Source organism: Cricetulus griseus, chromosome 3 (assembly GCF_003668045.3).
Source record: "Cricetulus griseus strain 17A/GY chromosome 3, alternate assembly CriGri-PICRH-1.0, whole genome shotgun sequence".
In the NCBI taxonomy this organism is placed as follows: Eukaryota; Metazoa; Chordata; class Mammalia; order Rodentia; family Cricetidae; genus Cricetulus; species Cricetulus griseus.
In genome coordinates this window covers 148,730,618-148,744,639 of record NC_048596.1, presented here as the reverse complement: position 1 = coordinate 148,744,639, position 14,022 = coordinate 148,730,618, and the positions used below count along the sequence as shown (strand labels likewise).

Genomic DNA, 14,022 nt, shown 5'->3' with positions numbered 1-14,022 from the left:
ATAAGTAGGTAAATATGTATTTAATATAAAATGAGAACATTAAGGGCAGATATGTTGGAATACCCATGCAATTATTTCACAACTCCATATGTACACAAGAATATTTATGCTGGAATTATCAGTCCTTATTGCCCCTCCCCCATGCCAATCTAGTTCCTCTCCGCTCCTCAAATAGCCCCATCTTCTGCTTCATGTCACATTACAGTTTCTTACTTCTCTCTCCTGACCCCTTCCCCTTCCATAGTTTTATGACCTGTAAACACCACACACACACACACACACACACACACACACACACACACACGCTTAAATCTAAGTCAATCCACTTTTCTTTAGCTGCTATTTTTCATCTCAATCTGTACATATAGACCATATCAAGCCTTATATAATCAGCCGACTGAGAATGAAACATGTCAAACTCCTATGCACATTGTTCTTACCCCTCTCTACAGCACAGAACCATGTGCTACTTGGCTCTGAGCTCCATTGTAGCGTCTCTCTGTAAGACAGTTAGAAAAGAAATACTCCTAATAAGAAAAGCATCAAGTCAACAAGCAGCTGCCTGGATTGGCCGTGGTCAGAAATTAAGAAACCAGAGAGAAAGAATTTTAATTTATTAGAAATTATTTACTTTAATGTATTTATGATACTTTTACTTTATAAATATTGAGGAATTAGAATTTACCACCAACTTTACTACTCTTCATTTTCTCTTTGCCTTACACCACATAATTTATTTCCATATATTTCACCCATATTCTTTACAGAACATCATGGTTTACTTTCTATCTGTTTAGTTCTTATATATCACATTTTGACAAAAAGTTTTTAAGTGTAAAGTTGTTTTTTATCTATTTTTGGGTTTTCTGTGTGTGTGTGTGTGTGTGTGTGTTGATAGGGGGTCAAATTTAAGGTTTCACACACACACTAGTAAAGTTCTCTTCAACCTAGCTACACTAGAAGCTAATATTATATATATATATATATATATATATATATATATATACAAATTATACACACATATCCATACATATCCATAATTAAATGTGAATGACTCTAGTTTAATCACAGCTGAAATTTCTTTTTCTTTCTTTTTTGGGGGGTGTGAGACAGGGTTTCTCTGTGTAGCTTTGGACCTGTCCTGTTACTCTCTCTATAGACCAGGCTGGCCTTGAACTCAGAGATCCACCTGCCTCTGCCTTCTGAATGTTGGGATTAAAGGAGTGCATCACCAATGCCCAGCTGAGATTTCTTTTTCTTTAAAATATCATGCATTGCTTTTATCATGCTTTCTTGTTATCAGAGTTATCAAAACAAAACTCTAGATTTCTCCAGTGTTGAAGATCTCACAACAGTGAGTTGAAGTCTATAAACTGTAGTTTTGTTTGTTGGCTTGTTTGTTTAGAGAAAGAAAGTGTTCCTATTTATTGCTTATTTAACTCTGGAGTGTATAGAATCCTGTGGAAGTACTATCCTGAAATTTAGGAGACCAGGTTCTCTGTGTAGGCAGGGTGTGACAAATGTCTTATCTGACCAGGGAGTTCTTTTCACTGAGCAGGGATTAAATATGGGATGTTCATTTCCTTCTTTGTACTTATTGTAGTCATATATTGGGTCAAAGAATTTCAGCCCTCCCCCTTAACACATGCTTTAAACCACCCAGGATCCTTTGAAGTCAGAGAAACACTGATGTCTGAGGCAGCAACTCTCAAATAAATGAGATAAGAGGAAAAGAATGTTGGGAACAAAGGGGACTGAACCCTTTAAATACCTTGCCCTGTGATGACACCCCATCATCATTCTCATACAAAAATCAGCAGAATTGTGAGTGGTGGGAAGGAGCATGGGAAATATACATGGAAAGACTGTCTGCACTAGGATGTGCAAGGATCATCCACTTTACTAGAGATGCCAAGTTTGGGCACTGAACTAAAGTCAGAAAGCATACAATGTAACTAACAAAGCAAGGGCATATCATTTTTTTAGTTTCATCCTAGTAGGACATTAGAGGGCTTGGAAGATGGCTCAGTGAGCAAAACTCAGCTGACTTTGAGCGCCAGCATCAATGTAAATGCCAGGTGAGCATTATTGACCACCTGTAATCCCAGATCCTGGGAGTCAGATGTCCCAGGTCAAGCAGCCTAGCTATATTAACTTAATTGAGGGAAGTTCTGAGTTCAAGTGAGAAACATGGCCTCAATACATAAGGGAGAAAACCATAAAAGAAGAGCAGTATAAATGTACCCACATACATGTGACCATGTTAATACACACTATGGACGTCATACACATATACACAAGCAAAAACAAGATCTGAAATACAGGATATTACAAAGATTAGGCTTAGATTTCTTTTCATCATTCAAGAACCTCAAATCCTGTGATGTTCAGACTGACATTAACATTAAATTTGTTATATTTTGATATACACACTAATTATATTTTACATTAAACTGTCATAGACTTGGCTCATATATTTTCATACATCTACCATATAATTCTGTTAACTCCACTGCAACCATAGTAGGTGAGGAGGTTGCCTACCAAGAAAATGTCAAACTTTTAACTCTCTAGAGAAGCTGGTGCTAAACTGAACATATTGATACTCTTAGAGGAAGTACAGAATCCAATTTCTTTCTAACTGGAGTGTCTCATCAAACTAAAGCATGTATGAAAGATTCTACAGCTAAAGTACTTCCTATAAACTGCATGTCATATATCCAAACTTGCTTCCAAATATGAAGAGCATTAAATAATTCCTAACACAAAAAACCATGAATGTAGCAGATTTCCCAAACTTGTTCAAACATGTTTACCCAGCTGTAAAACTCCCAAATGAACTATCAATAAAGGAAAGTAAAATAATACTTGGAAATGAGAAGATGAAATTAAAACTACTAAAAGAAGTCATTAAAGGCTTCCTGAATATGATGTCATTAATTAATTCAGAGGAAAAGCTGACAATCTCAACTATTGTCATTGCCATTGTTCCTAAATTCAATATGAAATGTAGGATAGTCATCATACATACACACAATATATATTCATATATATACATATACATATATATCACAGACATACACAAATACACCGATAGGGAAGAAGGGGAGACAGAGCTACACATACACATATACATGCATACATATACTGACATATACATTATGCATTCATGTACACATATATACATATATATACACACAGACATACATTATACATACATGCACACATATACATACAAATATACAAACATATGCAGACATGAAACACATACACAATACAGATACAAACAAATATACAAACATTTATATATACAGCATACATAGGCACATATAACACACACATATACACAGTATATACACATGCAGTTGCATACACATATACATACATGCAGACAGAAACATACAAACACACTGACACACACATATATGCACACACATTCATGCACAGACACACCCACATACACATACACACATACTTACATACCCAGACTCATACACATGCACAAACACATACAGAGACTCATACTCATATACACACATGTATATACAAACACATGTACACAGGACATACACAGAGACATGCGCACAAACACAGAATAGACATAATGCTATAGCACAATTATTAGATATGCATAACTAAACTAAAAGGTCTTTCTCCCTCTGAGAAATATCCAGTTTAGTCCTAACTCATAGGTTTTAGAAAATTCATTATAGTTTGAAATAGACTTAGAGTGAATAGCAACAAAATGCTGTACAATCTCTGTCTCTCTCTCCCCTTCTTTCCTCTCTGTCCCCCTTTCTCTCCCTGAATTATGGTCTCATTGGCCTTGAACTCTATATACAAGAAGGATGACTGTAAACTCCTCATCCTACTGCTTCCACTTCCCAAGTGCTGGGATGGTAAGACATGCACCAGCATGCCCCAACTCGCCTATGTATCAATTTTCAGCACAGAAAAAGCTGGATTAAAAAAAACACATTTTGATAAAAACATATTTATGAATAATAATGGCCACTGTGACAGTAACCATTTTGATTCTCATCTTTTGAGAATGCTACATTGTTCACAGGCAAGGTACATGATATTTTTATTTAAGATATCATTGTAAAATATATATATACTGTCAGAGACAAAAAAGAAAACCCAGCCAAGAGCTACTTTGCTAAATGGACTCTTAAGTTTGGGCTTTCAAGCAGTGGAAATAAAGTGATACTACATGTTACTCTCCTCCTTAAAAACCAAAGTTAGGCTTGTGTCTAAAGTAAGTGTACTACAACCACAGAAAAAGACGGGTTGAGAAAATCCAAATTTTATAAATTATGACTCTAGTTCTTGTGAATTTGCAAGAATTTTTTTATTTTGTGACTTTTTGTTTCATTTATTATAGAAAGAGGTTTCAAAAGAAAATAGTTGTAAAATTCTAGCCTCAAGACTCCTCACATAGTCTATGTTACCATGAAGACTGGGGAAAATGTCTATAGATGTGCTCAGAGTGACTGTTATGCTAAATATGGATATTTACAAGACACTATTTTTCTTCTAGTTAATTCAAAATATTCACTAGGGGTTCATTAACTCTCCTTCATGTAGGAAAGGGACGTTACAGGATTGAAAAGCAGTTTTCAAACAAAAACATACTGATGAATAGTAATGGCCACTTCAAAGTAACAATTTTGATTTTCATCTTTTGAAAATGTTGCATTGTTCACACAGCAAGGTGTATATTTATCCAGAGCTGTTAATTACTATGTTATAAGTAATTAGTACTAATTCCATATTACAGTTAAGACTCAGACACAGCCAATTAGCAGATAGCACAAGCTATCTCAAGCTAACCTAGCACACAAGCAAAGTCTCTAAACTCCAGATCCATGCTCTGAGCCTGTCTCACACCTCTCTGCACGAATTACAACTCTGTGGATCTTTGCTTCTGGACTAAAAAGCCATGCCCAAAACAAACAAACAAACAAAAAAAACCCAAGGACTTCTACAGTATTCTTAACAGGATCCTCTGTGATCCTGATCTTGGGCTCTGTACTTTCTGTTCTCAACAAAAATGCAGGTTAGCAACACCTGCACATGGTAAGATAGACCTGCCAATGAAGTCTAGTGACAATGTCATCCTCTCCTCTCCTCTGATTGCTTTGGAGTGAAGTTTCTTTACTAATTTGCCCCTTTTCAGCATATGCTTTCTCACTGCTAAACTAAAGGTAGGTCTGTTCCATTACAGTAGAGATCACAGCATAAGGAGAATTGTCTAATATATAAAGCATTACTTGAAGCACTTTACACAGTGAAGCAAGGGCATGAAGAACTAGAGTTGGATGGTATGTGTCTGTTACATTCTTGCACAAATGCTTCCTAGCCCTTAGAATCTGCAACTTTCTGGGAGAGAGAGAGAGAGAGAGAGAGAGAGAGAGAGAGAGAGAGAGAGAGAGAGAGAGAGAGAGAGAGAGAGAGAGTCCAGGAAGCATCCCAAAGGGAAGCAGACAGCATGTTTAGGCAGGGACACAATCTAACAACAGTCAGTAAGAGAGTTTGGAGGGCACTGTATTAACTGATAGCATCACAGAGCTGCTTTAAAAAAATAAACAATCGGGGCTCAGGGTTGGTTTAGTACACAATAATTTTAAGAGTGATATAAAATAAGAAAATGCCATAGTGAAACCCGTTGGTATGCATAATCAATGTAAGTCCACAAAAACTTAAAATGAAAACCCTAAACAATAGAAATATATTGACATATGTATAAAAATAAATACATCAGACCAAGTGGCTGATGCTAAACATGCACACACACACACTGCTCCTCTGTTCCACCACAGATGCAGGAACCATCTATAACTTGTGTGCTTCATCCCCTTTTAGCTGTCTTCAACATTATTGTAACTTTTTCTTCTCTCCCTTACATATTAGAAATCAGAAAAAATATTTATCTTGTTTACTCAAAATTAACAAATATGATATTTTCTCAATGTGCTTGTAACAGCTAAAAAGTTTAGAACTAAGACCCAAAAAGAAATTGAGCAATTAATAAAGTAAAATAATTTCTCAAAGTTACTTAGATTAGTGATACTACTTATTAAAACACAAACATTGCATTCCAGATAGCTTACAGCAGTATTATGACACACTGTTTTGGAAACAAGACATGTTCAGTTTTTTTCTCCCATTTCCCGATGACAGTTATATTTATACAGTTTCTTGACAGTATTTCAGATGAAGCCAGTTTATACACAATGCCTTCTTGAAACAGCATCCCTTTTCCCTGAGCTTTCATTGAATTACATGTACTGAAATGATTGTCTAATTTATATAACTGAAAGGGAAATTCCGTGTTCCCTAATTACAAACTAACTTCTGTGCTTCCTTGTTCCTGCAGACCTTGATGCATTCGCTCACACCCAGTTCTCACCCTGAATCCTATTCGTAAGTCATTGTGGAAATAAACACCTCCTCTCGGAGGTGCTGTCTGTGCAGAGATCCAACCCACAGGGGGACCTGCCTCTCAGCCGTACTTCTGCATGGGAACCCTAACTGCAGGAGAACATGCCTCTTGACTGTGCCTTTGGCCTGGGAGCATTACCTTAGCAGGCTTATTGGCATCCATGCTTTCTTTGAATTTCTCTTGCACAGTTGCTGCAAGCTGACAGAGCAAGGCACCATTATCCAACTTCTCCATGAAGGTTTCTGCTGTTATCTCTTTCCCTGAAACAACACAAAAGAGCATTACCCTAGCATGGTAATTCACACTAAAGCCCATAATTTCATAAGGAGCTGCTTCTGTTCATTCTCAGTGAATTCCCTGAAATGGGGACTGACTATAAGAGTGGTTTATTTAGCATTTTATGTTTTCATTTCATAGTTGGAATCTCAACATTTTATATTCATTCTAAATGTACAGAAACTGTATTTCACATTAATTTGACAAATGGTATCCTGGGTAAAAGATTCCCACCATTTAGCAATCAGATAAAATGAAAACCAGTTGATGAAACTCAAAGAATCAGCCTTATGAGGAATCCTATATTTACAGAAAACAAACCAAAGTGTATTAGAACTAAATGCATGTTGTCTCTCAGCATGTAAAGACACTGGGTCTCTCTGATTGGCTCAGTCCTCATCCTTGGTAGCCTATTCAATTGTTTTGACCTGCAAAGCAGAACTGGTATTTCATATTTGTATTATATCTACTTATAACAGAATAGCTCAATAGCTCTACTGTACCAGTCTAGCACTGATTAACACACAGGTTCACTTTCCAGCAACATGGAAGAAAATCTGTATGTGGTGGTGCACAACCATATCAAAGCATGTGGAGGTAGAAGCAAGAGGATCAGAAGTAGACGATCATCCTTGGCTACATTTCAAGTTGAAGGCAGCCTGGGATAAATGAGGCCCTATCTCAAAAATAACAATCAATCAGTCAACAAATAAAAAGGGGCTGAGGCGATGGCTCAGCTGTAAAGTTCTTGATAGGCAAGCATGAAGACCTGAGTTCAGAGGCCCAGTACTCATGTAAACAAAATGAAAAAGAATGAAAAGAAAGGAAGGAAAGAGAGGAAGGACACACACAGACACACAGAGAGAGGGGGTATTTAAAAAAAAAAAGCTAGGGTACAGGCACTGAGGAGGCAGAGATAAGAGGTTCTCTGGGGTTTGCTAGCTCTAGTTTAGCTGAACCTGTGAGCTCCAGGTTCAGTGAGAGACCCTGTCTAAAAATAAAGTGGAAGGCAACTAAGGAAGACACCTGGTATGAATCTCTGATCCCTTCTTAAACTTAAGCAAACACCATACACGCATGACCACACAGATACACAGATACACACTCTCTCTCTCTCTCTCTCTCTCTCTCTCTCTCTCTCTCTCTCTCTCTCTCTCTCTCTCTCTCTCTCACACACACACACACACACACACACACAGGAAAGAATAAAAGAAACTAAAAATAAAAACAAAAGGCTCTTTCATTCTTTTTAAACAGAACAACAGTACATAAACCATCACAGAAAACTCCAATAGGAAGGCCACTAAACTTCATCTAAACTGTACTAAATCTCATTTATAAACTGTATAACATTATCCTTGATTAAGATTTAGGTAACATAGTTGCAAAAGATAAACCCTAAGTAAAAAAATACAAACCATTTGAGCATTCCCTTCTGAGCACATTCTTAAGATGGCAATTCCAGAGCTCAGCTTTGCTCCTCCCTCCCCACACCAACCCTCACAGGCCACCACAGCTCTTTTTTGTTTTATACTTTTTATTTTATTTTATTAGTTCAAATTAGGAACAAGCTTGCTTCACATGTCAATCCCTTCTCCCTCTCCCTCCCCTCCACCCAACATCCCACCTGCCCCTAGCCATCCCCCTTCCATTCCCCAGGCAGGGTAAGGCCCTCAAAAGGGGCAAGGGGCTCCCCAAAGTCTACCACAGCATCCTGGTCCAGGCCTAGGCCCTGCCCCATGTGTCCAGGCCAAGAGAGTATCCCTTCACATGGGATGGGCTCTCAAAATCTCTTCATTTTTTTAAAGACCTTACATATTTAATACAATATGTTACCCCTGTACAAATGGAAAAAATTAAGTTCAACATTTCTAGACCAATATGGCTGTTAATTTTTGTACAATGCCAACCCAACACGGTAAACTGGGATACATTTTTCCAAAGTTGACAGCACAGCTAAATTTCCAAAAATTCAAATTATATATGTATATATATTTATATTTATATAAAAAGACCAATAATGGCAGTATGTTATGCATCAATAGCAGCAACAGCTTTTCAAGGTTCTGCAGTCATTTGAACAAAATTGTAGAGAGATCCAGCATACTCCATTTAAAAAAAAAAAACAGAAAGAGAAAAAAATGGTGCAGGGTACCACAAGAGTAACATTTTTTTAAAATTAGCTACTCAATCATCATCTGGAAGGAAACCATTCTGAGCAACATCATTAAAAACAGCTCTGATAAAGTACGGTCACTAATATGTATCATAAATCCACATATGAGTGAGTACATGTCATGTTTGTCTTTTTTGTGATTGGGTTACCTTGATCAGAATGGTTTCTTCGAGTTCCATCCATTTATCTGCAAATTTCAAGATTTCATTGTTTTTATCTGCTGAGTAGTACTCAATTGTGTAAATGTACCACATTTTCTCTATCCATTCTTCGGTTGAGGGGCATCTAGGCTGCTTCCAGATTCTGGCTATTACAAAGCATGCTTATGAACATGGTTGAACAGATGTCCTTGTTATATGGATGTGTTTCTTTGGGTATATGCCTAAGAGTGGAATTGCTGGATGTTGTGGTAGACTCATTCCCATTTTCTTGAGGATTTGCCATACTGATTTCCAAAGTGGCTGTACAAGTTGGCACTACCACCAGCAGTGGAGGAGAGTTCCTCTTTCTCTGCATCCTCTCCAGCATAAACTGTCATTGGTATTTTTGATTTTAGCCATTCTGACAGGAGTAAGATGGTATCTCAGAGTTGTTTTGATTTGCATTTCCCTGATGGCTAAGGATGTTGAACACTTTCTTATGTGTCTTTCAGCTATTTTAGATTCCTCTATTGAGAATTGTCAATTTAGTTCTGTACCCGTTTTTTAATTGGATTGTATGGTGTTTTGGAAACTGGATTCTTGAGTTCTTTATATCTTTTCCCAGTCTGTGGGCTGTCGTTTTGTCTTGCTGACTATGTCCTTTGCCTTACAGAAGCTTCCCAGTTTCAGGAGGTCCCATTTATTAATTGTTGATCTCAGTGTCTGTGCTACTGGTGTTATGTTCAGGAAGTGGTCTCCTGTACCAGTTCATTCAAGGGGATTTCCCACTTTATCTTCTAGTAGGTTCAGTGTGGCTGGATTTATGTTGAGGTCTTTGATCCATTTTGACTTAAGTTTTGTGCAAGGCGAAAGGCTTGGGTCTATCTGTAGTCTTCTACATGTTTGTATCCAGTTATGCCAGCACCAATTGTTGAGGATGTTCTCTTTGTTCCATTTGGATTGTTTGTCAAAAATCAGGTGTTCGTAGGTGTTTGGGTTAATTTCAGGGTTTTCAACTCTATTCCATTGGTCTACCTGTCTATTTTTGTGCCAATACCAAGCTCTTTTCAGGACTATAGCTCTGTAATAGAGCTTAAAGTTAGGGATGGTGATGCCTCCAGAAGTTCCTCTATTGTACAGGGTTGTTTTGGCTATCCTGGGTCTTTTGTTTCTCAATATAGAGTTGAGAATTGTTCTTTCAAGGTCTGAGAAGAAATGTATTGGGATTTTGATGGGGATTGCATTGAATCTGTAGATTGCTTTTGGAAAGATTGCCATTTTTACTTTGTTGATCCTGCCTATCCAAGAGCATGGGAGATCTTTCCATTTTCTGGTATCTACTTTAATTTCTTTCTTTAGAGACTCAAAATTCTTAGGGTACAGGTCTTTCACTTTTTTAGTTAGTGTTACTCCAAGGTATTTTATGTTGTTTGTGGCATTTGTAAAGGGTGATGCTTCTCTGATTTCTTTCTCCACTAAAGTGTCATCGGTATATAGTAGGGCTATGGATTTTTTTGAGTTAATCTTGTATCCTGCCACTTTGCTGAAGGTGTTTATCAGCTGTAGGAGTTCCCTGGTTGAGTTTTTCAGGTCACTTATGTAGGCTAAGATATCATCTGCAAATATTGAGAGTTAGCCTTCTTCCTTTCCGATTTGTATTCCCTTGATCTCCTTTTGTTGTCTTATTGCTCTAGCTAGAACTTCAAGGACAATATTGAAGAGGTATGGAGAGAGTGGACAGCCTTGTCTTGTTCCTGATTTTAGAGGAATTGCATTCAGCTTCTCACCATTTAATTTGATGTTGGCTGTTGCCTTGCTGTATATTGCTTTTTATTATATTGAGGTATATTTCTGTTAAGCCTGATTTCTCCAGGACCTTTATCATGAAGGGGTGTTGGATTTTGTCAAAGGCTTTTTCGGCATCTAGTGAGATGATCAAGTGATTTTTTTCCTCAGTCTGTTTATATGGTGGATTACATTGATGGATTTTCGTGTGTTGAACAATCTTTACATCCTTGGGATGTAGCCTACTTGATCAGTATGGATGATTTCTCTGATGTGTTCTTGTATTCATTTGCCAATATCTTATTGAGAATTTTTGCATCAATGTTCATGAGGGAGATTGTCCTATAGTTCTCTTTCTTAGTTGTGTCTTTGTGTGGCTTGAGTATCAAGGTAATTGTGACCTCATAAAAAGAGTTCAGTAATGACCCTTCTGCTTCTATTATGTGGAATACTTTGAGGAGAATTGGTATTAGCTGTACTTTGAATTTCTGGTAGAATTCTGCACTGAGTCCCTGGCTTTTTTTGGTTGGGACACTTCTGATGACTGCTTCAATTTCTTTACAGGTTAAAGGTCCATTTAAGTTGCTGATCTGTTCTTGATTTAATTTTGTTAAGTGAAATCTGTTTAGAAAATTGTCCATTTCCTTTAGATTTTCAAATTTAGAGGAATATACGTATTCAAAGTATGACCTGATGATTCTCTGGATTTCCTCTGTGTCTGTTGTTATGTCCCTTTTTTCATTCCTGATTTTATTAATTTGCATGTTCACTCTTTGTTGTTTTGTAAGTTTGGATAAAGGTTTGTCTATCTAGTTGATTTTCTCCAAGAACCAACTTTTTGTTATATTGATTCTTTGTATTGTTCTCCTAGTTTCCATTTTATTGATTTCAGCGCTCAATTTGATTATTTCCTGGTGTCTGCTCCTCCGGGGTGTATTGGCTTCTTTGTTTTCTAAAGCTTTCAGTTGTGCTGTTAATTCTCTAGTGTGATTATTCTCCTGTTTCTTCATGTGGGCATTTAGCGCTATGAACTTTCCTCTTAGCACTGCTTTTAGAGTATCCCATAGGTTTGGATATGTTGTGTCCGCATTCTCATTGAATTCTAGGAAATCTTTAATTTCTTTTTTTATTTCTTCCTGGACCCATGAATTGTGCAATTGGGTGTTACTTAATTTCCATGAGTTTGTAGGTTTTCTGTAGTTCTTGTTGTTGTTGAAGCATGGTGGTCTGATAAGACACAGGGGGTTATTTCAATTTTTTTTTTTTTTGCAATTCTTGAGGTTTGCTATGTTGCCAAGTATGTGGTCGATTTTAGAGAAGGTTTCATGTGTCGCTGAGAAGAAGGTAAATTGTTTTGTATTTGGATGGGATGTTCTGCAGATATCTGTTAAGTCCAATTGTGCCATAACTTCTATTAGTTCTTTTGTTTTTTTGTTAAGTTTCTGTCTGGTGTTCCTGTCCAGTGATGAGAGTGGGGTGTTGAATTCTCCCACTATAAGTGTGTGTGGTTTTATGTGTGATTTGAGTTTTAGTAATGTTTCTTTTACAAATGTGGATGCCTTTGTATTTGGGGCATAAATGTTCCAAATTGAGACTTCATCCTGATGGATTTCTCCTGTGATGAGTGGGAAATGACCTTCTTCATCTTTTTTGACTGATTTTATTTTAAAGTCCAATTTATTGGATATTAGGATTGCTAACCCCGCTTGTTTCTTGGGTCCATTTGATTGGAAGATCTTTCCCCTTTAATTCTTAGGCGCCATCTGTCTTTGAGGTTGAGGTGAGTTTCTTGTATGCAGCAGAAGGAAGGATTCTGTCTTCTTATCCATTCTGCTAATCTGTGTCTTTTTATAGGGGAATTAAGACCATTAATGTTAATGGATATTAATGGCCTTTGATTATTGTTCATTCTTGTTTGTTTTTGATTTGGTGATGGTAGCCAGATTATGTGTGGGATTCTATCCCTTTTTTCTTTAGACTGTTGGTAAGTTGGGATTATCTATTGCCTATGTTTTTCTGTTTGTAGTTAACTTCCTTGGGTTTCAGTTTTCCTTCCAGTACTTTCTGTAGGGCTGGATTGGTGGATATGTATTGTTTGAATCTGGTTTTGTCATGGAATATCTTGTTTTCTCCAATATAATGATTGAAAGCTTTGCTGGGTATAGTAGTCTGGGCTGGCATCCATGGTCTCTTAGTGTAGGTAGAATATCTATCCAGGACCTTCTGGCTTTCAGAGTTTCCATAGAAAAGTCAGTTGTGATTCTGATAGGTTTGCCTATATAGGTTACTTGACCTTTTTCCTATGCTGCTCTTAATATTTTCTCTTTGTTGTGTATGTTTGGTGTTTTGATTATTATGTGGTATCCCATATTCCTGGATATTTTGTGATAGGGATTTGTTGGACTTAAGATTTTCTTTGGTCGATGAATCTATTTCCGCTAGTGTGTCTTCAACTCCTGAGATTCTCTCTTCCATCTCTTGTATTCTGTTGGTTATGCTTATATCTATAGTTCCTGGTCATTTACCCAGCTTTTCTATTTCCAGCATTCCCTCAGATTGTGCTTTCTTTATTGTCTCTATTTCAGTTTTTAGGTCTTGAACTGTTTCCTTGAGAGATTTGTTGATATCTTGTATATTTTGGTTTGTTTTGTCTTCAATTTCTTTAAGGGATTTTCTCATGTCTCTTTGAGGTCCTCTATCATTTTCATGAAGATGTTTTTAAGGTTATTCTCTTCTGGTTCATCTGCATCATGATGTTGTGGTCTTACTGGTATATGGTTCCTAGTCTCTGGTGGTGTCATATTGGGTTTTCTGTTGTTGGATGTGCTTTTACCTTGTCCTCTTCTCATCCTTTCTTCTGGTGGGTGTAGCACATGTTTCTTGTTCTCCTGGTGGGTGTGGGACCCAGGTTCCCTTCTGGTAGATGCAAACAGATCCAATACTCTGATGTCGGTCCTCTTCTCGTGGATGGAGGTGTCACTGTTACCCGGGTGTAGGCAATGTTCGGGTGTGCAGGGTCCTGCCAGGCCGGCAGTTGGAGGCACAGCTGTCACCAGGCCCCGTGGTGTTGGATCCCGCTGCCGAACTATGTCCAGCATGCAGGTGGCTTGCGTCAGATGACTCTGAACAGTGACGACGAACAGGAGCCCGAAACAGTTCCTGGGCTGATGGATGGTGGCCGCCCTGCCTCTGGGTGT

General features: G+C 37.6%; 1 protein-coding gene across 8 annotated transcripts in view; it reads right to left on the bottom strand.

Annotated features, from left to right (window-relative positions):
- Positions 1–14,022, bottom strand: part of Gas2 (growth arrest specific 2) — a 158,128-nt gene that overhangs the window by 98,817 nt on the left and 45,289 nt on the right. For all 8 annotated transcript variants that reach the window (XM_027410518.2, XM_027410517.2, XM_027410516.2 and 5 more), the window contains one exon: positions 6,587–6,708. In XM_027410518.2, the coding sequence (XP_027266319.1) occupies positions 6,587–6,708 (122 nt within the window). The remainder of the gene's footprint in view (positions 1–6,586; positions 6,709–14,022) is intronic.